General features: G+C 41.6%; 3 protein-coding genes across 4 annotated transcripts in view; 1 reads left to right on the top strand and 2 right to left on the bottom strand.

Annotated features, from left to right (window-relative positions):
- Positions 1-1408: 1408 nt before the first annotated feature.
- On the bottom strand, positions 1409-7982 carry mansc1 (MANSC domain containing 1). The gene is made up of 5 exons (XM_066669386.1): positions 7466-7982; positions 5995-6099; positions 4640-4930; positions 3070-3210; positions 1409-2702 (listed from the first exon to the last, which is right to left on the bottom strand). Exons 3-5 carry the CDS (start codon positions 4881-4883, stop codon positions 1675-1677), a joined length of 1413 nt encoding a protein of 470 aa, XP_066525483.1. The 5' UTR covers positions 4884-4930; positions 5995-6099; positions 7466-7982; the 3' UTR covers positions 1409-1674.
- An 872-nt stretch (positions 7983-8854) lies between these two features.
- c4h11orf98 (chromosome 4 C11orf98 homolog) lies at positions 8855-11892 on the bottom strand. The gene is made up of 4 exons (XM_066669745.1): positions 11793-11892; positions 10561-10685; positions 9829-9926; positions 8855-9602 (listed from the first exon to the last, which is right to left on the bottom strand). The coding sequence occupies exons 1-4, from the start codon at positions 11826-11828 to the stop codon at positions 9490-9492; spliced, it is 372 nt and encodes a 123-aa protein (XP_066525842.1). The 5' UTR covers positions 11829-11892; the 3' UTR covers positions 8855-9489.
- A 2879-nt stretch (positions 11893-14771) lies between these two features.
- The window catches only part of snap91b (synaptosome associated protein 91b), a 36224-nt gene continuing 26815 nt past the window's right edge, over positions 14772-24180 (top strand). For both annotated transcript variants that reach the window (XM_066667933.1, XM_066667932.1), the window contains exon 1: positions 14772-15698. In XM_066667933.1, coding sequence (XP_066524030.1) covers positions 15569-15698 — 130 coding nt within the window. In that variant the 5' untranslated portion in view covers positions 14772-15568. The remainder of the gene's footprint in view (positions 15699-24180) is intronic.

Here is a 24180-nt window from a genome sequence, read left to right as displayed (position 1 = left end):
CATAACCCTATAAACCACGCTTGTAACTGGGCATGGTGGCCTTACACTAATTTCTCAGCTACTCAAGAGAGTCATATAGATTATAAAAGCTGTTTGTCCAGAACAGGTGCACTATAGGGTAGCTGAATTTACTGCTAGTACACAGAGTGTCTACCCTCTTTTGGGTATGTAGTGTATTTTGAAAAATTACCATCTGACCCAGATTCAAGAGTTATTCAAATACATTTTATTCCTTGCAAGAGAAAAAAAAGACATTACATTAATAGAAATCCTTGGAAAACCAACAAATCACAAAAACAAGACAAAGCCATAACCATCAGTGTAGGATGATATAAAATATAAAAGCAATTCGAGAAGTAAAGTAAAAGCCTGTACAACTTAAACTTATTTGGTGTCTTGAAAGTGAAATATAGACAAGAGGTGGCTGCGCTGCATGCCAGTGTAAGTGTTGAACTGAGTGAGGGATTGCTGCCACCGTGTGGTCAACAACGACAGTACATTAAGAAATTATACTTTCTCACCTCAAGTTTGTTACAACACTCCCATAGATTACTTCTTTGATGGATACTGGCACTCACTCTCACAGATGTGGGCTCTTTCTCTCTCCCTCTCTCTCTCTCTCTCTCTCTCTCTCACACACACACACACAGACGCACATACATACACTCACACATTCATTTAAGATACTTCTTCATCAGTGTAATGTATGCCTAAAAATTTGACTAATCATTTAAATTGTGTAGGACATAAACAAGAAGTGTTCCACAAGGTGAACTGTGCATCGTGTAAGTGAAAATTCGTGTGGATCTGTGTTGTTAAATGTAAATACAGCAGTACAACAGAGTAAAAGGAAAACCAGAGAGACCAGACATACAGCAGACACCCAGTACATTTCGAAGAGCGGTTATTTCCATTAAGAAAATAGCAGGACTGATTATCTGTGGCCATACACTGATCTAAAACAGTCTTTAGTATAGCCGAACAACGACACTCTTCCGTTTACTCTGAGATTCTTATTTATTACTTGTGTGTGGTCACCCAACTGAATTGAAAATATCACAGACCAAAACATGGAGAAGATAATGTTTAATCAGACATGGTGACTTATGTTCAAATAGCTCCCCCACCAAAGAGGAGTCGAGTACCAGTCTTACTATGATTAAACCTCAAATCGAAACCAAACTTAAACCAGCCTTACCAAAACAGATGGAACAACAGAAGCCTCTGAAAGAAGTGGTTATGCAGCTGCCCTACCACAGCTCAAATGTTGATTGCCTTTGTTTCTGCACCGTGAAAATGTTACCAACCATTGTTTAGGGCCTCAGTCATGTCTTTCCATTGCAATATATTTCCTTCAGCATCAGTCTTTAATTCTAAAAATTGAGGCTTCCTGAGTTCATTGTATTGCTTTTTATTCCCCCCCCCCAACCACACTTATCCTTCCAGAATTCCTCAATTTCCATCTTGGTTGTATCACTCCTGTCCACCTCTTACATTTACAACCCCTTATGTGGAGGTACAGTTCATTTTCTTAACCAACGAAAATGCCCTAGATATCAAAATACAGTATAATTTGTTCCAGTAAGTGGACAGAGAAAAATACATATTAAAATTCAGGATTGTCTCTTTGTTTCTCTCAGTTATGGGTTAAGGTAAGAGTCTGGCCAGGTTGCTTCAGATTTCGTAGTGCAGGTCATTGAGCTCTAGTCTCGTGTAGTGTCTCCTGTCAAAGGATTCCATGGCTTTGCGGCCCACGATGGCCAAGACCAAAGTGAGGCAGATCAGCGTGACCACCACTACGGCCACCAGGCTGTTCTTCCATGTCATTCGTGAGCCCTTGGCCTTGTCCAGACCAGAACCTGCAGCTGGAGGCATCAGGGTATAGGGCCCTGAAGCCACATCCTTTAGATCATTCTCCATCTCTACAACCACTATAGTTGTCCTTTCAGTGGTAGCTGTGGATGTAGTTGTAGTAGTGGTAGTAGTAGTAGTAGTAGTAGTAGTACTTGTAGCAGTAGTAGTAGCTGGAGGAGTAGTAGGTGGAATGGTTGTTGGTTTCCGAGTGGTGGTTGTGGTTGTGGTTGTGGTGGTAGTTGGTTTGGTGGTGGAAACTTGGTGGGGCTCTGGTCTTTTTGGTGGTTTGGGGGGCCGTTTAGAAGCCTTGTTTGGTTTTTCAGGTTGTTGTGGTGGCTGTGGTGGTTGGGGTGGTTGTGTAATTGTAGTCGTGGAGGTGGTGGTGGTGGGTGATGTTGTGGAAGGTGCCTTTGTGGTTGTACTGGGGGGCGGTGTGGTTGTTGTCGTTGTTGTTGTTGTTGTTGTAGCCGCCGTTGTTGTCGTGGTAACAGGAGTGCTAGGCATGGTTACCACTGGCATTGTCACCAGGATAATGGGAGACTCCGTCGCTGGTTGGATGGTGGTTGTTGGTGTAGTTGTAGCTTGAGTGGTGGTGGTTGAGGTGGTTGTGGGTAAGGTTGTGGTTGTGGCTGTGGTAGTTGTAGTGGGCTGTGTAGTGCTTGTGGTTGTGGAGGGCTGGGTTGTGGTACTTGTTGTGGGGGGCTGTGTGGTTCTGGTTGTGGTTGTGGTTGTTGGCCTCATGGTGGTCGAGGTGGGCTGAGTAGTGGTTGTTTGTTTCACCGGAGTGGTACGGATAATGGGCATGAGAGTCGTTCTCCCGTTTCCTTTTGATGTCGGATGTATCATGTCTTCAATTCACAAAGCAATACATTTTTATCATTAAATGGACCAAAGAAAGAGTATCCAGCAAAACAGTCTAGTAAAATCCAGCCTAGTTAAATCTGCATCGAGGCTCTAGAAGCATGAGACAAACAGTTCATCTAAAAAGAATTCAGCAACTCCCTCAAGCACTTCATCCATCTCCAGGTCTAACATCTTTAGTAAGTTGTCCAACATCACAGCTGTCATCATTTTTCCTTGACTGAATTTGTAAATTAAATCAAACTGTGGACTTAGTGCGTGGTTACACCCCTATAACACATAGCTAAGGCAAATTACATACTGCTACATATTCTAAATTACAATTTCGACTTATTTTAAATAAAGAATAAATACCTTTAGAAATGTCGTAGGTGTTGGTCCCAGGCTTGGCTCGCACCAGAGGGCAGTCTACTTCAGCCTCACAATAAAACAGGTAGCAGTTCTCAATCCCTGGCTGACTTAATGGCTTATAAACAACCATATTACAGTTTATACCTGTGGGATAAGCAGAGTGAGCATTACTGTAGGCCTTTGAGCCCCTAATCACTGGCTGACTTTTAAAATGATGAAACCCAGGTGATTTATAAGGTTTTATGATGAGTCAAAATCATGTTTTAGTGGTTGATTTGACTGGAAAACCAAACCAGCTCAATTGTTAGTTGTCACCATTTCCACTCATCAGAGACTCCCCTGTCATACACAGTGCCACCAGGCTTCGCAGGGTGGAGGCAAACATGCTTACCACTTATTTGTTTTATCTACTGCAAATGCAACAATTTTTAACAGCTTAACACTGGAGGAGCATGCAAACTGTCCAGATATTCCACATCAGCCAGCTAACACCATCATCTGTGAGATGGGGTGAGACGGGTGGGGACATCCTACTAATCCAGTGAGTGAGACAAACGGTGCCCTCAAGGACCCCTGGCCTCAGATGGCTGTACTTTGCATTGTTTAGTGTCAATCTTTTGTGTTTTAAACCTAATTACAGTGGACAAAATAATGAAAAAAAAAAACATTGTGGATCTAGAGCTCCTACTAGACACACACCGAAATAAAACAACCCAGTCAGTTTACTGTGGGCTGCCTAAGTCAGAAAACATGGGACAAAACACATCATTATGATTTTGTGCTGCAACTGAAGTATGGCACATCCATTTTAGAATTGTCCCGCCTCCTCTACTGAGTCTCTCCAATCACAGAGAAGGACCCAGTTTTATACGAGAGTTAACATGGAGTAAAAAGAGTACTGAGTACATATGACTAACACGAGAAAAGAGAAGAAAGGGTTGCGGTGGGTCCAGAGCCTACCTGGAATCATTGGGTGCAAGACAGGTATACACCCTGGAGGGGGCGCCAGTCCTTCACAGGGCAACACACAGTCACAGACACTTTGGAGTCGCCAATCCACCTACCAATGTGTTTTTTAGGACTGTGGGAGGAAACCGGAGCACACGGAGGAAACCCACACAGACACAGGGAGAACACACCAACTCCTCACAGACAGTCACCCGGAGCGGGAATCGAACCCACAACCTCCAGGCCCCTGGAGCTGTGTGACTGCGACACTACCTGCTGTAAATGGGGTGCTATAGTACTATTCGTTTAAAGGCCATGCCAATTATTCTTGTACATGTAGGTACTGTACTGCGACCCTGAACTGGATAAGCAGTTACAGACAATGAATGAATGAATGTAGTTACTGTACAGTATGTCAAAATGCTGAAGGCGACCATATGTATGCTCAGAGTAGAAAATACTGGGTCTGCTTATAAAATAGATCCAGACGGATAAACTCAGTGAACCATGCTTTTAGTGCACCCTTTAAATATCAATCATTTAATGCTTTGATCCATATTTAGCACGCTCAGCTAAGATCTAAGTGAGCCTGAGACAGATGTCAGCTTTGTCTTCAGTAACGTACCAGGTTCCACCTCTTCTGAACAGCAGGCCAGGATACAGTCTTTCTCCGCCTGTTTCACCCTGGAGCTGGTTATGGCTCTGTTGCGTTCCACGGCTACGCGCACATTCACAGTGGCGTCTCGATGCTGTCTGGAGTAACACATCTTGCCATTGGAGCCCAAGGCATGACTGCTGACCTGGAGGACGAGGAAAAACAGCAGCAGCAGCACAGCTCCTTTACAGGAGCCTTGGTGGGCCAGCGCCATGGCTTTAGGGCTTAGGAAATCCAGAATTTCTCAGGGGCAGCAGAGTCCTGTTGGAAATAATTTGAGCTCTGTTCATTTATTTATTTAAATAATTGATGTGAAACCATCTAAATGGTGAAAAAAAAAACTAAATGTACCTTTATTTAAAATCAATATAAAATAATATTCCTAGTATTTTTGGAACCTTTTTACTTGATGTTGACAATGACACACAGCACAACTGTATTTTTCAAAATATTTCACAACGTAAACGAACAAGAAAAGAAGATACAACATTAAGTAACCTCCCTGTTTCTACACTCACTGTCCATTATACCAGCTCTGTTTACCCAGTAGGTACAATATAGTTGATGCTTTTGTTTGTGTGTTAGTGTTTATTGTACTGTCAAGAGTGGATCAGACACAGTAGTGCTGCTGGAGTTTTTAAACACCTCAGTGTCACTGCTTGACTGAGTATAGTCCACTAACCAAGAATATCCATCTAACAGTGTCCTGTCGGTAGCGTCCAGTGACCAGTGATGACCACAAACTGTTTAGAAGTCTCTGACTTTACGTCATCAACATGGAGCACCAAGGTTGGTGTTTGTAAAACTGTGGCTGGTGAGTGAGCAAAGTGAGCGAGCACAGAGTACTACACCAACACCACCACATCAGTGTCACTGCATCCCTGAGTATAACCCAGTACTCAAATAACACATGCTCTGAGGTGTTCCTAACCATTGAAGAACATGGTGAAATGTGGCTAACAGAGTAAGCAGAAAGTCAGACAGATTACACTCTATTTGTAGAGCTGCCAAGTGCACCTATATATTCCGTGAGCTGAGAGAACGTACAATGAGTGTAGACACAAGGTCATGTTTGTGTTATGGCTAATGGATTTATATCTAACGGTGGTTATAAGCAAATTTTACTTCTCCAAATCACTAAACAACGTCACACACATAACTTTCATCGTTTACGAGACTGAAAGCCAGCTATAAATGCTGTAACTGTAGATCAGAAAGATATAAACATAGAGCAGTTTCAGTGAATTAATCTTCTTTAAAAGCCCATTAAACAGAATATAATCGAATATCAGTTTTAAAAAAGATGTGAGAAATGCATTACTGACCAGTGTCTGGTCGACGCAGGCAAAACTCCATCAGATGGTCTACCTTCCTCTGGGTCCACAGTTCATGTACACTCCTCTATATCAGCAGGACTTTGCTCCTAATTTCTGGAACATATTTCTCATGTTATCAATGTTATCTCCAGCAGTTCATTAAATGCAGTGTTAGCATCACATCCCACTTATCAGTGTTGATTTTATAGCAGCTCTGTCATTAGGGTTTAACCCATGGTTTCCTGCTGAAATAAAATATTGTGTTTTTAATGCAGGTACAGGGTCTCTTGAAAAATGTTTATCCCAAGCTTTGAACAGTTCTCTACCTATTTATTACTTATTATCATTACAAATTCCTCCCATGAGTGACTCTCCCCAATCGCACAATGTACAACCATCCCGGGATGGGGGGAGGGGGCAACCTGTGGGTTGAGGCTGACCCACAACTTCTTTTCAAACTGCTAATGCAAAACCCTATGGAGAGTCTTCAACTGGCTGAGGCTTTTCACCCAGTTTAAGACTTTGCCAGATTCACCTATTAGCCTCGATTCCAACAGCCACATGAAACCCTTTTTATTGGAAGTTGAAAATGACACACGGGACCTCTTCGTTTCTACACTCACTGTCCATTAAACCAGCTCTAATTACACTGTAGGTACACCATAGTTGTTCGTGTTGGTAGTGTGTTAGTGTGTATTGTGCTGGTGGAAGTGGATCAGACACAGCAGTGATGCTGGAGTTTTCAAACGCCTCAGTGTCACTGATGCTACCCAGCTGGGAGGGTGGAGACTAGAACACGCTTCCTTTAGACAAGCATGGCTGCCACTGCTTGTGTTCAAACTGCTGCTGGAAAACTCTACACACTTGGAGGAGAACATTAACTGCCCGATCCGCTGTAATCAACATAACGCTGCATATCACTGTTTACAGTGGCCTGCTCAGGACCCTCCTTAAGACGTGAGCTGAGAAAGAGGACAATCACCATGCGAGAAAGAACAGGAGAGCTTCTGAATGGAGGAGGAAAGACTTCACGGAGCATTGTAAAGTAGCTGGGATTAATTTTATCACCCTGAATGATTAGATATGAGATGAGTGATCTTGTTTTTCTTTGACCCTCATTGTGATCAACAGTGCCAGTCCTTCTGAAGGGTAGTAAACAGTCACAATCTGTGATCAACGCTGGTGTAATTCTTGGCTCCGCACAGCACTCTACAACAGCAGATGTGTTTTGGGGCTGGACTCCTCCAGCTGTGGGGCCCTGATAAGCGAGGCTATGACTTGGCTGCTGGTGCTGATGCTGAGCAGCTGCGTCGCTAGGAGACTGAGCATCATCCGAGAGGGCATCCCGAGCCGCGGCCAGACCGTGATGCAATCCTAATGAAATATGCAACGTCGTCTTTCCTCCGGCCTCAGAAGCCGAACACACACCTCGAGGGTTCGAGACCGAACCGCTGTTGCCGTTGCTTTGTTCAACACTTACCTCCGCTGGAACCCTCCGAACGAACGACCCACTCTCCTCTCAAAGTCTCCTCCTAACCGACGCTCGCGGGCCGGATGCGTAGAGTGGTCGCGCTAAAGATTTCATCTCGACACAAAGACGCCGTTGGTCGCGCGCTCCTTTAAGACGTCCGCGGGGTCCGTCGCTTTAAAATGGTGTCCGTGGTCACGGAGAGAGAAAGATTGGGGGAGGGTGTGTGTGGGGTGGTTGTCTCGCGCCGCCAATACTTCACAAACCTCCCGTGCCCTTCTCCTCGAGTCGCTCCGGGCGCGGGCTCTAAAGCCGAGCTCGCGCCCCTCTCCCGGTACACAGCACAATAAACAAAAACAAACAAAAGACTGTTGCACGCGCCAGGTCAAGCGACCGCGCGACAAGAAAACGACACGATGCCCGCGTCAGCACACGGCTCCGATCCGCGCTCTATTACAACGGAACCGAGCGCCACACCGGACGGACCCTTCACTCTTCGCGCTCCTTCACTCTGACCCACTTCAGTCTCTTTGTGTGCTCCGCGCGACTGGCAGCACGGTGACGTCACACGCTCGCGAGCACCGTTCCTTTTAAAAAAACACATCCGATCCGCCACATCAATAAAACTATCCCCCTCCTTGTTTCTACACTCATCCTTTATTCACAGCTCTACTGGCCAAATGGGTGGGTTTTGTAGTTCTACAATTACAGACTGTAGTCCATCTGTTGCTCTGCATACTTTGTTAGATCCCCTTTCACCGTTTTTCAATGGGACCACAGGGGATATCTTATAGTATTTGAATTTTAAACACCGTCCCCACTCACTGTCCGCTCTATTAGACACGCCTACCTCGTTGGTCCATCCTGTAGATGTAAAATCAGTGGCAGTGGCTCATGTTTTGTTGAACAGTTTGTGTCACTGAACACTGCTGGCTGAATACTTTTGGTTGGTGGACTATTCCCTGTTCATTAGTGACACTGAGGGGTTTAAAAACTTCTGTAAAACACCTTTACGGGGTGGCGCAGCAGGTAGTCTCCCAGTCACACAGCTCCAGGGACCAGGAGGTTGTGGGTTCGATTCCCGCTCCGGGTGACAGTCTGTGAGGAGTTGGTGTGTTCTCCCAGTGTCTGCATGGGTTTCCTCCGGGTGCTCCGGTTTCCTCCCACAGTCCAAAAACACAGATTGGTAGGTGGATTGGTGACTCAAAAGTGTCCGTAGGTGTGAATGTGTGAGTATGCCTGTGTTGCTCTGTGAAGGACTGGCGCCCCCTCCAGGGTGTATTCCCACCTTGCGCCCAATGATTCCAGGTAGGCTCTGGACCCACTGCGACCCTGAACTGGATAAGGGTTACAGATAATGAATGAATGAAAACACCTTTAAGATAAAACTGGACATGGAGAAACATGCAGTGTTTATTGTGGTTCAGAAAATAACATGCAAATACACATTCGGTCATTGAATATCTCCTTCTGTCCAAGCAGTAGTCTATAATCTTTCAGACTGTACTAATGTAATAACGTTCAGATCTGTCTTTGCCAAAATGAAGAATTTACAGGAGAAAGAAAAAGAAAGAGCAATTTAAAAAGGTATAAACATATCGGTTAAGACAGGTGGGATATTAATAGCCTCCACAAGCTTCAAATCTCTTCAGATCGTTTGAGCAAAATCAAAGAACTCACTGCGACATGTATATTTCTGATCAAAAAGAAAATCAGTTTTTGAACTTCTGTGTGTCTCAGTTCTATTCTGAGCCACAGTCACAATCTAAATCCTGTCAAAAATAAAGCAGTATAAACAAAAAACATTAAAGTCATATTTTCATGTGTTCTGCGCACCTCTAGCATTTAAGACAGGGACACACACACACACACTGGGAATCTCTGCCTAAAAGCAGCAAATGATCAAAAATCATTTGTTGCTCACCAACGACTTTGTATTTACACAATCTATAATGTCATATCATGTGAAAGACACTATGCTGTAGGGAAAAAAAACGGTCCTTTTTCCCAGGCATTTAGAGTCCAGTAATAACCATTTATTCCATATCCATCATGTCCACATCATCGTTTTTGGTCTTCTTTGGTTGTGGGGCAGCAGGCGTCTTCCTGACAGCAGGAGCTGAAACTTTCTTCTGTGGCACTACTTCCACTACGGAGAGAATTTATTAGAAAAATCAGTGCATAGTTAGAGTTTGGTGATTTTTTTTTTGATTAGATTAGATTCAACTTTATTGTGATTGTGCAGAGTACAAGTACAGGGTCAATGAAAGACAATGTGGACACATAAGTGAAGAGCGGACATTACACACCTGATCCACAAGCAAAAGCTAGCACTGAAATGACCCCTGTTTGATTGTAAAATTTGTCATAATTACCTTCCATACTGGATTTTTCTTTCTCCATGTGACGCAGCTGCTTGAGAAGTTTGTTTTTTTTCTTCCCAGACAGTGTGATGTTTGCCCTGGAACTGGTACTATATAAAATGTAAAATAATAATAATAAATTAATTAATTAATCAAAAACGTCACACAAACAAATCCTCAGCTGTGTCTTTGATCCTCTGTGCACCCTTTCTGTTTCATTTTGAGGGTAACAAACAAAACCAAAAATAAATAAAATACTAAAGTAAATTAACAGTATTTCCCAGCAGAAGCATTGATGAAGAAAGTGTAAAATTATTTAACTGGAAGGACAAGAATCACCTCATTAAAATCTTGGGAAAATATCATCACAGAGCAACTGCATCAGTGAAGTGTTCACTAAGTCAAATTAACAGACAGTTGCACTACACAGACTTCACATTCTATGTTCTGCAGCTGCAGCAAAACCTGTATGAGTTCTACAGTTATTTAAATGATATTAATAATGTGCAGTTATCTGATCCAGTGACAGGACAATTGTATAACTGCTAACTGGTAAGAAATAAATTCAGGTGCACACTGTGGAGAAAATAGTGCTTCCTCATAACATAAAGTTAAAGTGGTTTCGAAGGCTGTTACGTGCAGTACTAAAGTAATTAATTACAACCACACCTAATAAATCATATTAAATCAGCAGTAATAGAAACAGAAAACACTGTCTGCCTCTCATCATTGAAAGCCATATACCTCCTCTTTTTCAGGTGATGTTTTGTGATAAGACCTTTGTCCACCACTGCTCCAACGATGCGATGCTTATTCCGCTTTTGCTTCATCGCAACCCTCCGCCTCTTGAAGAGTCTTTTCCCCAATTCCTGTGTGATAACATAACAGCTGTATATTGTATTTGGACTTTTCTTCATAACTGCAAGATCATCTGGACCTTCTTTGTCAAAGGTCATTTGACCATCGTTTGGCCACTGTGGTTAGTAAAATGTGACAAAACTCTATCTGAAAGCAGCAGCATTTTTCACTCAGCAGGAATAGTCACAACACTTTTGAAAGAGGTCATAATACATCAGAGAAAAGCTAAGGACTTTCTGTTTTGTCAAACAACCACCTTCACATTTGGCTGAGTTCAGAAATTCTGCATTGTATAATACTCTCATTTTGGTGGTTAAATGGTAGCTAAAATTTTTACTGTTTGCAAGATTACATTTAAAACTTCCTTATAAGATGATTTCTCACTGGGGTTCAGAAGGGAATCCATTTTTTCCCAGATCATAGCCTCACCAAACCACGAGGACATTGGCTGTGTCTTAAAATGCATGCTAACACATGAGATCGTTTGTACGTGTATATACTGCACCAACATTAGAAGTGCATTGCTTAGTATGTGGAAGATGTGTGTTCTGGGAGCCAGAACGTTTGTTAAGTGTGTGTTATTACTCTGAGGCAGTAAAGAAAGGGGTGGGGGGGGGGCTTTACATATTACTGTAAACTAGTAAATAAAGAGTCTTACTGTGAGCCAATAAAAATAAGGGAGCTGCATCTTTGTGGGTGTTCTTGTCTTACGAGAAAACCCTTACTGCAGTTTAGGAGATGTATCTGGGGGAAAATAAATCACCTTATTCTTTTCAAATATCGTCACCGCTGCCGTTCTCAATACCGCGGTTAAGAGAATTACCGTCATATCGCCCAACCCCAGCTGACACTCATTATTGATCCAGAACAGTGCAGTCTCTTATTGTGACATTTTACTTTGCGGCGTATTTAAAGACTGTCTCAAACTCAGAGAGGGGAGGTAATTATTGCCTGAAATATTTTAGTAAGCGGAAACTAAGGGAAAGAAAACAACACATTATCAGTGAGTCTGCGGACTGTATCTAACCTTCAGTGCCTTCATTAACTCAGCGAACAGCGTTATTTAACAGACATTACACTCAGTACGGAGCTCTAAAAGTATTAATATTAACACCTACAGTTCTGGGTTTGTTGATCTTCCCTCCCGGAGCCATGCCGCTGCTGCTCAAACACGTGAATCCACGCTAACCGAGTCCACAAGGCAAAATAAAAGTCATCATAACTAAAGCCCTGACTTTTTCAATAAAATATAAGGATTTAAAAATAGGTTCGTAGCCATGAAAACACAGGGCATCGCTTTGCTCGGGGTGTACATTTTTGTATTTTAACCCATTGTTTATTAATTGATTATTTAAAACGGTTTAATAATAATTTATTAGAATAAAATTTTGTTATATAATTTTTTATAACGAATATAAAAAATACAGACTTATTTCAGATTGATAGTCTTGAGAAATAAGTGTTAAGTTGGTATATATACTACACTGATTTAAAACTGTGTACAAATTTTACATACTGAGAAGAAAATGAATATTTTGTTAGTGAATTGCAGTTTCCATAGGTCTCCACTGGAGGTCAGGCTACAGTCCGACTACAGACAGGACCGCTGTCTCTGATTATGACCAATCCTTTGCTGTTTATTATTATTCTCAAGTTTTCGCAAAAACAGCATCGCAGAGATATACACAAGCAAAACATAACTAGGTGGCATTCCTTCGAAATGAACGAAGACGTGTGAATGTCTTAAAAAAGGCACGGAAATAACCGTGAAACATAAATAGATAAATATAAAAACTATACGATATGCAAAAAGTCCTTTCAAGTTGAGGCTTAATACACTTCACTGTGACTGTGAATGTGTATACAATAAAGCAAAAAAAACTATACAGTCTTTTCAGTTCTACAAGTTTGCTGAAATAAAATGATAATCTTGTTTTATGGGCCAAGTAGATATAGATGTACCATAGAATGTATAGCAGAGTACAAATAAAAATTATTAAAAAGAATTATGTTAAAAATAAATATATTAAAACAAATTAATAAATACATCTTAGGTGAAAATTTTTATTCTTTCATTTATTACATTTTTTTGTTTATCTTTTTTTTTTTAATAGGGTAGGCACATGAGCTTTGCCTGACGTAAACAAGGACTACTGACGTGCAGACTGACCAATTAAATGTTTACAGAGAAGGTTATCGACCAATAACGGTAGCTCTACAGTCAGACCGTCCAATCAGAAGATTTTAGGCTACTTCACCACGCCCCTTTCTCACTCAAGCGAACCAATCGGAGTAGGGGAGGGCGGGACTAGTTTGTGAACGAAACTTCTCGAAGTTCTATGTAAGCGCTAGAAAAACAAAATCCCGGACGTTTGTGAAATTCCGCCCGGAAATTTTTTTAGTCTAAAATAAGAGAACATGTACGGGTAAAAGAGGACGTCTGGTCACCCTAGCCCAGGGGTCGGCAACCTTTACCACTCAAAGAGCCATTTGGACCCATTTTACACAGTAAAGAAAACACTGGGAGCCACAAAACCCTTTTGAAATTTTGAATGAAATAACACTGCGCATAACAGGTTTTTTTTTTGCCTTTGTGCTCTGTTTAAACAAACTATACTGTGTTACATTTATGAAATCAATGAACGACTGCAGAGAAAATGAAATAACATTTCTGCATGCAACAAAACATTTTTAACTCCGGTTTGACGGTTAAGTAAAATACTCAATGTCTATTTGAGTCCCTGTAGTAATGGAAAAAAAAAAACGCCGAACTTAAATTATCCACTGGCAGCAAACAACAATGCTGTCCTCTCTCCGCGTGCCGTCATTATTTTACTGTCGCCGTGCAGTCAGCGGTCAAAAAGTTCAAGAAACCGCACACTTGACGGGTGTCGCACATTGGAAGCTGTGACGTATATTAAGAGCGACAAAAATATTTTAAATATTAAATATTCAAATATTTTAGATGTTACAAGATCGCCATAATCTTCATAGAATTACATTTTGAAAACGAACGAACCAAAATAAAATACATTTTAATTAAATACTCATTAATTATTTTCAAAAGCTGAGCCGCATCAGAGGGATCTAAGGTTCTGGAGCCGCGGGTTGCCGACCCATGCCCTAGCCTAACTGGAATCACTGGGTGCAAGGCAGGAATACATTTAGTCCATCATCTACACACAGTCACATCTTTGTACAATTATTTAGAAGCCAACTGACATAAACACACGTTTGAGGAAACTGGAGCACCAAGAGAAAACCCACACAGACACAGAGAGAACACACCAAACTCCTCAGGGTCAGTGAACAATCAGGGATTCAACAACCAAAATGTAACGTTAGGGGAACGTTCTGAGAACGTAATTTTGTTAGCTGAGTGACTCCTTTAACTTTCATCCAAATTTGATTAGTAAAAGGGTTTAATTACAGATTTACAGCATTAACAGTAAGAACAGAATTTTATATTTTTCTCTGTTTTTATCACATACTCGATCTATCTATCTATTAGAATATATTAGACTACCACGAATGTCCTTTTTAACCCATTAAATGATCTCCGTCCCAGTAAACAAGGAACGTCCCTGGACGTTCAAAATAGGTCTAAAAGTAGTCTGTCCGTCAAGGTCAGTTAAGTGGTGACCAATCTATAACGTCTGTGGACGTCCAAAATGCGTTTTATACAAGTAATTTATTTCGGGACCAATTAATAACGTCAATGGACGTCCAAAATACGTCTAATAGTCGTCTTTTCAATGTCTGTGTTTGGACGTCTTTTCAACTTTCATTTTCAACCTTAAGAGAACGTTGATTAGACGGCAGTCATTACGTTATTTCCACGTTGAATCAACGGCTAAATGTTTACTGGGGTATCTCTCTCTCTCTCTCTCTCTATTTATCTATCTATCTACCTACCTTCCTACCTATATATATTCTGAATGTCTCTTTTTAACCTTTAAAATGATCTCTCATTGAGCTAAATCTATCTCTCTATCTCCATTCGGAGGATCTCTGTTTTAACCCTTAACCCCCCCCCCTTCTCCTTTAAGAGGCGCAGTGTGCGTGTGCCGCGTGTCACGTGACCTGAATGAGCCGGAGAGGAGAGGAGCGTCAGAGCCGCAGCGCGAGACGAGAGCAGAAACTATAGAAAATTCACACACACACCGTTTTACAATATAATCCACATTCTCACTCCTCCTCCTCGTACACCTCGGGACACGGGGTCTCTCTCTCTCTCTCTCCGCCTCTGAGCGTGAGTGTGTGGGGTGAAGGACACGCGGAGGCTCGTCGTTAACGGCGGAGAATAAACCGGAGAGTCCTTCAGGACACGGAGCGTCATTCGACATCTCAAACCCTGAGTATATTTAACCACTGACATTTCCCGTGCGCCTCGTTTCGGGTTTTACAGCGTTAACTACGGTATATTGGCGGTATTCTTTGTCTGGACGCTATTAAACCCGGGGTTGACCGTTGGTCCAGTTTCTGTCAGGATTATTTGACCGTTTTTAACCGCTGAGACTCTCGTTCTTTCTGCGCTCGAGATCCTGAATCTGTCTTTCCAGCGGAGGGCGTTACGTAAGAGGGCCGTTACTAAGAGGGAGAGAGAGAGAGAGAGAAAGAAAGAGAGAGAGAGAGAGGGAGAGAGAGGGGGGAGTATCCTCGGACGGAGCCCCTGATGTCGGCGGACATTGCTATGAGAATCCGTGTGTGAACGCTTTGCTGTGCTGGTTGTTTGTGTGTGAACGGGAAGCGCGAGGCCTGGGACTGTCGCAGGAAGGCACTGTGCTAAAGGCCGCCTCCTGTTATTTTCTCCAGCGAGTGTGTGAGCGCCCTATGCTCGGGCTCCTGCGCGTCTCCTCCGTGTGGTGAAGTGGGAGTGTGTGTGTTGTAGAAAATGTCGGGGCAGACATTGACGGACCGCATCGCCGCCGCGCAGTACCAGCTCACCGGCTCGGATGTGGCGCGCGCCGTGTGCAAGGCCACCACGCACGAGGTGATGGCGCCCAAGAAGAAGCACCTGGACTGTAAGTGTGTGGTGTGTGTGTGTGTGTGTGTGGGGGGGGGGGGGGGTATGTAGGCCTAAGATTAAATATAGATGTAATTTAGAGAGAATATAATGCATGAATTTTGTGTCTCTGTTTTTAATGTGGTGTAATATGTGTTTGTGTATTGTTGGTTTTTATACGAGTGTGTGCGTGTGTATTGTAGAGTTATATGTGTGTGGGAGTAATGTACAGATGTGTGTGTGTGTGTGTGTGTGAGAGAGAGAGAGTACTAAAACTAGTTAATTCACTAATGTCAGAGAATGCAGCTGTTCATAGTTTCAATCCTGTGTTAAATGTTAATCCTGGAATTCCGGAGTTGGGATGCATCAGATATGCAACAGATATCTTAGATCTGTTGATAGTAATACAGAATTAATTTTATAAAGTAGACTTTGTCACTCAATACTTGTGGCATTATAGAGAAATGAGTGTTTGTGCTGCAAGGGTCTGAGGCAGACTACAGAACTGCTCTGTTTGATCAAGGCAGCTCAGCAGCAGTTTTTTTTACCCACAAATACCTCCAGCTGTAAAATGTGCTCTGGCCAGGGGTCACAGAGGACATGAATGAAAACAACCTGGAGTCAGTCAGTCTCCAGGTTCACTCTGTTGGCGCTGTCCACTTCAGCACCACCCTGTAGTCCTATAGTGAAGTGGTGCCCTCTACTGAATCTCCTCTTGGAAGTGAACAAACACACACACACACACACACACACTAAAAAACACACGTTTGAGTAGCCCTACAAAACAGCACAGCCCTCAGAGTAAACCATATTAATATCAGAATCTTACAGATTAGGAATGATCAATATTGTACAGATGATTAGCTTTAACAGATATTTCATTACAGTATTTAATGGTGTATTTATTGTAGAGAATAGTATTTAGGTGATGGGCTACTACTGTACAATGTCTGTGTTTTTATTTCCTTTACTCACTTAAAGAAACACTAGTTAGTATTTTTTACCCTTAAAATTACAGCTTCAAAATTATTGCGATTCTCCACTGATTTGTTAAAACCACTATGTCTTGCCCCAGGCTCAGCACGGCAGAAACTACACTATGTAACTTCTGAATAAAGATGGAAACGTCACCCCCTCCCCTCCCCCTTAATTTCAGGACAGTACTGTAAAAGTTAATTACACTCTGCAACTGTGAGGGTAATGCAACCGTAATGCACTACTGGTTGATACATACTGAATAACATAGAATCTTGTTATCAGCTCCAGTGTTAATATAATCGTGTAAGGTTAGTACTAGGAATATATCATTAATGTATAACTGGCTTAATAGCAGAGGCATGGTGGAGCAACAGGTAATATCACTGTCACCCAAATCCAGGGTCCTGGGGTTGTGGATTCAAACTCCACTTTGGGTCACTCTGTGTGGAGTTTGGTGTGTTCTCCTTTCCTGCCACAGTCCAAAACCCATGCTGGTAGGTCAAGTGGCTAAACAAATAGTGGCCACAGGTGTGAGTGTGTGAGGCCCTGCAATGGACTGGCACCCCATTGAATGTGTGTTCCTGCATTGTGCCCCTGAATTTGGCAACTCAAAAGTGTCCGTGGGTGTGAGTGAATGTGTGTGTGTGTCGCCCCGAGAAGGACTGGCGCCCCCTCCAGGGTGTGTTCCTGCCTTGCGCCCATTAATTCTGGGTAGGCTCCGGACCCACCGTGACCCTGAACTGTATAAGCAGTTACTGACAATGAATGAATGAATTAATATTATACTCTGTGTATGTGTGTGTGTGTGTGTGTGTGAGCATGAAGCAAGGCTCAGTTTATTTGTATAAGATGTAAATAGAATACAGAGATTGCATTATAACACAGCATTTGCCAAACACTAAAGACTTGTTTCCGAGTCATATGAGCTCTCAGTTATAAACAGTTCATTCCAAGCTCAAAACGGTGTGTTCTTATTAGCAAATGGAGCCAAAGTGGTGTCTTCACTGCTGTAGTGGCCACTGAGCACTCTGTCCTAGAGGACAAGGCCTGTTGAATTATAAATTGATCAGCCAAAGCATGCATGCATTATTCAGACAGCTAAAGATGAGGGTGCTAATACTGGGCCAGTGAGGGAAGTCTACATAGTTACACACTGAAGTGTACTTGACCGTATATATGTCCACATTGAGTGTGTGTATCAAAGCTACAGTTAAAAGCAGAAACCTAAAGATTTAAGAAGCAGACGAGGACTGGTTGTGTCCTGTTCAGAAATGGAGCGTGTTGGAAATGGCACATTTATAGACACATACATTATGTACACATCTAAAAATTAGGACACAAATACTGGGCCAGTGGAGGAAGTCTCCATGTTTTCAGGCTTACGCTCATATGCCCTTCAGAGAAAGCCTTGTGTAGACTTTCATGAAGATTTCTGGAAAGATTGGATAAAATGTCACTTGTTGCATTTAAACTCTACATGTAGCGTGTTTGGATGGAACCGAGACTAAAATCATGTTCAGCAGAAACCCGTCCTATAATTGTCCATGTTGTTTTCATAATGTGGTCATTTTGTAGGTGCTCTGCAACCCTGGAATAGATTAAACCGAAAATATGATGATGATGATGATGATAAAGTAGATGCTAGCTCTGCTGTTGGTTATGACCTAAGAAGCTGGACAGAAAACCTTACATTAATGACCAACAAAATTAAGAACTGACAGTAAAATCCATTACAGTGTGATTTATAGGAACCAACATGGGGCGGTCACACTGTGAACACTGTTTGTAATCAGGTGTCAGTCAGTGATTAGAAACGGAAAACAGCGGTAGCTCTGTGCCAGGGCTCAGCAGTGAAAAGGTCACTTTAAGACTCTAACTCCAGAACGGCTAAAATGTACTTCAGCGTTAGCTTTGATATTATTAGAGCCCCCTAGCAGAAATGAGCATTGCTGTAAAGGTGTTTCCATCTTTTGACATTGACGGCCCATTGTGAAATCCTTGCTCTTATAGTCTGTAATGGTTTCTCCCTGGACTGAACCATTCCAACTGGGCTCATTCCACATGCTCCTCCCTGGGCTCACCTCTTACACCTACAGTGACTTTAGGGCTGTGTCTAAAACAGAAGGAAGCAGCATTGACACCTTGCTGCTCATGCGGGTCGTGAGAGCCAGTGCCTGTAACCGGTAACCACACGACTTCTGAGACATGTTTCAAAGGCATCAGTGCTAGGCTACTGATTCACTTATGTTCAACAGCTAAAATATATTTTTCTGGTTAAAAGTAATGTCTTAAGTTAAATTCAAATCTTTCATTTGCACAGAAACGTAGCCGGGTCCACTGCAACCCTGCTGCTTAATTCTGCCAGTTCCTTCTGACAGATGCTGCTTACCATGCGGACTAAGAGGATTCTGTTAAATGTAAGGCGGTGAAGGATGTATCAACACTTTCTAAAAAAACTAGTTAAGAGATGAACATTTTATACAAACACTGTACCTCAGATATATGCCTCAGTACACACTGTAAAAAATTGCTGTAAATTTACAGCGAGTCTGCTACACTAAATTATTGTATTATTCAATTACAGTAATATGCTGTAAATTTGAAATACAGTAGTGTTCCTGTAAAAATACGGTAAATGGCTGGGAACTCTGCTGCCGGTATTTTACTGTAAAATTTACAAGAAATTGTTTACAGTGCAGCATTTAGTACATTTCAGACACAGCCTAGGACTTATTGTCTCACTGGGTGCTTCTTATTTAAACACTTTGGGGTAGTCTTTGTGAAAGCACTGTGTTGTTTAACTGAGTTCTGAGACTTGTAAATGCTGTAGTGGTTTTCAGTCGTTGACCATTGCTTTGATTAGCTTATTGATTATGGATTTTCCTGCCTTGCATATTGCTGCCTGAGATTTGACCCCTGCTGCCCTGGTGACCTTTGTGAACTAACCCTTAATAAAGTGACTCAGCACGTGTCCTTCCTACACCTAGCAGTTTATAAACACTGTTGTAAGATAGTGAGAATATTGGAATGGGAAAAAAATGATAATCAAAAACCATCTGGAAAACACCTGATTTCACTTCATATAATTTATGGTTAAAAAATATATATAGAGCATGCAACTAAATGGCAATGAAACATACTACTTTGAATCATTGTGTGTTTATAGGAATTATCCTTTTTATTTACAACAGAATCCGTTTATTTCCACAAGGCCTTACTCTAAATATCTGTGTGGTATATGTATGAAGGGGTTAAATTGACACAATCTGTTTGGGTTTATTGTTGTACTCAAACAGGAGAAAATTTATGACACGTGTCAAATTGTGGCCTTCTATGGCACAGTCGATTTGCCTCATTTGAGATGTGCCATTTTTTCTGTCAATGGTCATTACAGATGTGTCCATTTAAATAGGGCTTTGTTTCTTGGTCAAATGGGATTTACCAGATGGTAGGGCTCATGTATTGATAAGAGGAGTTCCGGGGGGCGGGGGAGGGGGGGTGTGTAGTCAATGAGGATCTACATTTTCAGCTTTCAGGGAGAAATGAATCGTGTGTTTGTACCTCTTCCTCATGTTCCACGTGGAATTAAGACTAATGTATGTCACATTCATTTGATTTCTTTTAGATGAAATTCTTCTTGATTACTTTTTCTTCATCCCTTTTTTTAAATACTTCTGATAGACAAAGAGTAAAGCCATGTGTTCACAGCAACATGGCTGAGCTGATGACAGTCTGTGTGTGTGTGTGTGTGTGGGGGGGGGGGGGGGGGGGGTGCTCTACCTCTTTTCACGTTAATCACTTAATCTGGTCACACAACAACAGTGTGGTAAATAATGCTGTAATCCCAGTGCAGTATTGCTATTTGGACAAACATGAGCACATATAAAAGACATTTTGGCAGTGGAAACTTATTTGTTAATATGTGTTTTGTGTGACTTCTTGAACATATTTCTTGGCCACTTTACTATAAACACCTGCCCTGCATTTTCAGGTGTTTGTATCTGTTTTGTAGGTCCACTGTATAGGTGTTAAATTACAACCTGTAGTCCATCTGTGGTTATGCACTATTTGTCAGCCCCCTTCTTCCCATTCAACTTTGGCCAGTTCCATGCCACTAGACCACTGCAGACTGGATATTGAGATGGTGGATCATGGCAGTGTGAGATGGTATGTTTGGACACATCAGCATTTCTGTTGTAGTTCCAAAAATATCCAATAAAAATGCTGCTCTGTTTTATGACAACTGACCAGTCCTTAAGGACTAGGGGAAATTAGCATTCAGAATGCAGGGGGTTCTAATAACATATGCAGTGTAGACCAAGAGGTATAACTGATATAAAAAATGTATATACAAGAACAGCTAGTCAGTGTATTCCAGTCACTGTACTCCAGTACTTATTGAGGAATGCATCGCTATATTTTACTTTGCCTTGAATTAGCCTGCCTGTGTATTCTCTTCTCTTACTGGCAAAACACACACCCCCCCACACACACACATACGGTATATCCCTGTGTTGTTCTAATCTGGGCTATTACTGCCTCTTTAGCCACAGTAAAGTTTGGCCTATAGCACTTCAGGGCACTCTCTGTGCTGGAACCACTGTTATATTTAAGAACTGGTCTGTGACCAGTTGTGGCAGTCTTCACCTTTGTGATCCCGTTTACACTGGGATAATTAGATCTGATTACGGAACAGAGAGTAACACCATTACTTCACAGCTCTCATTTGCAATAGGATCATTAGCTCTCTTTTTATTGTCACTTGTTTTGCAGTGGTTGTGCAACTGTGCACAACTGTGTGTTAAAGTGATACTGTTATTTCATTATAGTGTCAAGACAGACTTAGCCAAACAGCTTTCCTATTGGTTGAAACTTCAGGAGCGGTACTACATGCCTACAACTAGAATAAGTAACTGACAGTGGAATCAAACAGCCACATTGTTAGTCTCAGTCATTTATTAGAAAAGATAAAACAGGCAGGTTTATGCAAATTATTTTTAATAAGAATGTCATTGTAAAACTACACCAAAGTAAAATACAAAATATAATAATGTTTGTCTTGAGCTTCAAACATTCATTTATTCATTCATTATCTGTAACCCTTATCCAGTTCAGGGTCACGGTGGGTCCAGAGCCTACCTGGAATCATTGGGCGCAAGGCAGGAACACACCCTGGAGGGGGCACCAGTCCTTCATACACTCCCACATTCACTCACATGCTCACAACTATGGACACATTTGCATCGCCAATCCACCTTCTAACATGTATTTTTGGACCATGGGAGGAAAACAAAGCACCTGGAAGAAACCCACGCGGATACAGAGAGAACACACCAAACTCCTCACAGATGCTTATAATGTTAGTACGTTAGTTGCTGTTATTACAATACCGCTTTCCAATAGCACCCTTATGGGATTTTCAGTGTTATGTTAATTCTGAACTAGCAGTGGTGTATGCTCTCATTGTCTTCTTTACTTTGTGTAATTCAGAAGATACACAAGTGTTGGCCAGAAAACCTGTCCCCATATTTTTCAGCTCATATATTCACTGGTCTTGAAACAAGCTGAAAAATATAAAGCGGTGTACTGTGGTGGAAATATCCACCTGAACCCCTGCCTGCAGATTTATGTTTTAAAAGAGAAAACAACCTTAAGTCAGAGACCAGAAATACTGCTGTATTCAGGGTGCTGTTATAGAGCAGAGAGAAGGAGAATCTTGGCCTTTCAGAGACTGAACCAGTGAACTTTCCTTGAATGTTTGAGATTAGCTCCTAGACTGCTGTCTGAATACAGCTGAAAAAACAGCCCACACTGTATTACACTGTGCAATGAACTTCATTACTTTTCCAAGGAGAAAATGAATGATATCATATTTCGTATTTTATGGCATCATTTACACGATCCTCTTTAAGAAAAACATATAACCTGTGTATTGTAAACAACCTTTTTATTTTAAATTATACACTTTGGGAGTGGCACATTGGCATGGCTGCCTTAGTTTTCAGTATCAATAAAACAACACCTTGTATGAACTAATCAGGGTAACTGGACAACCAGTATATCGATCAGGCTGTAGTGGACTGATAGAAGACTGTTAATATAGAAAGTTGATATGCAAATGAGAAAGGTTTCTGGGTTGATTGGTTGAAAATATGATCCACCCACAAAGACCTCAGTAAATGCCTGCACACACTCCATCTTTACCATGTGCTTCCTTGCTTCTTTTATATCCCTATTTCTGCCCGATTACCTCAGTCTACACCCTACTTTTTTCTGTAGCACAGCTGCATCTTCTTATTATTCCATTCTATTTGTGTTTGCCACTGATAAATAAACCCATAAACAACAAAAAAGCCTGTAGTCTGAATATGTGTGAGGGGAGTATGTTGTTATCTAAGCCCTAATTTGAAACTTAATTTTTGCAATATATACTTTGTGGCAAGTGACCTACTTTAGCATTAATACACTGAACTGAGCAATAAAGCCTGAGGACCACCTAAGATGATGAAAGAAGGTCTATTCTAGTAAACTATGAAGGAATTAGTAGCTGAGTGGAGTGAATATTATACTACATTCCAGTTCATTTTGAGATCTCATTAGTCTAATAAAGCTGAATTGGCCCCACAGGGAAATGCTCACTTGTCATGTGGCCGAGAATCCTCTAGATATTTACTAACATTTACGTACACTTCACTCTCACCATATGGTACTCTATTGTTGAGAGCAGCTAGTGTTGCTCTCATTTTTATTTTTATACAATTTGAAGCCATTAAAATAATACTCCTCTGCGGAACAACTGGCGTTGAGTAACGTAAAACGCATCAACTCCAAAAACATAAATTTTACAAAATGTTATGCAAGAAAAGCAAATATAAAGCATTGTGTTTAAATGTTGAAGTTAAATCACTGATGACCTTAGGATGACTTCACGACCAAGAACAATGCACAGTTTGTTCTTGTTATTCACCCAGGTTTTCAGAGGCGGAATCGGTGAGTTTAGACAGGCAGAATTCAGTGTTATAGACTGATAGACGATCATAGAGTACAGTTCAGAAGTCATAAAGACTACCCTATATCATGTGTAGTCAAAATTTCCAGTCAAAATAACCATTAAGCATAAATTATTCATTTTTATTGTCAGAACAAAAGGCAGGGAGTATTTGAACAGGAAATTACACAGAGGTTGCAGACCTATACATTTAAAATCGAATTATGCGTTTTTCGTTTTCTACATTTATGTTTGTTCCATTTTAAAGGGACACTAACATTCACAGAAGCAATTACACAAACACAGCTCAGATACCGTTCATTTGCATTGAAGCTGACTGTAGTAGATTCTACTGAGGAGCTTTAATTTAAAATAAGAATCAAAAAATCAGCAGGTAGTGTCGCAGTCACACAGCTCCTGGAGGTTGTGGGTTCGATTCCAGCTCCGGGTGACTGTCTGTGAGGAGCTGGTGTGTTCTCCCTGTGTCTGTGTGGGTTTCCTCCGGGTGACTGTCTGTGAGGAGTTGGTGTTTTCT

This window comes from Hoplias malabaricus, chromosome 4 (assembly GCF_029633855.1).
Source record: "Hoplias malabaricus isolate fHopMal1 chromosome 4, fHopMal1.hap1, whole genome shotgun sequence".
Classification (NCBI taxonomy): domain Eukaryota; kingdom Metazoa; phylum Chordata; class Actinopteri; order Characiformes; family Erythrinidae; genus Hoplias; species Hoplias malabaricus.
The sequence above is the reverse complement of the archived record's forward strand: the minus strand, read 5'-3'. Positions and strand labels throughout refer to the sequence as shown.

Bases quoted from the DNA above. Each gene is read 5' to 3' on its own strand.
- mansc1 (XM_066669386.1), bottom strand. From the start codon at position 4,883: ATGGCGCTGGCCCACCAAGGCTCCTGTAAAGGAGCTGTGCTGCTGCTG. The intron at 3,211-4,639 runs GTACGTTACTGA...CTTATCCCACAG, and splicing joins TTCAGAAGAGGTGGAACCTG to GTATAAACTGTAATATGGTT. The intron at 2,703-3,069 runs GTATTTATTCTT...TGTGAATTGAAG, and splicing joins CACCTACGACATTTCTAAAG to ACATGATACATCCGACATCA.
- c4h11orf98 (XM_066669745.1), bottom strand. From the start codon at position 11,828: ATGGCTCCGGGAGGGAAGATCAACAAACCCAGAACT. The intron at 9,927-10,560 runs GTATATGGCTTT...CATTTTATATAG, and splicing joins CATCACCTGAAAAAGAGGAG to TACCAGTTCCAGGGCAAACA. The intron at 9,603-9,828 runs GTAATTATGACA...TTCTCTCCGTAG, and splicing joins AGAAAAATCCAGTATGGAAG to TGGAAGTAGTGCCACAGAAG.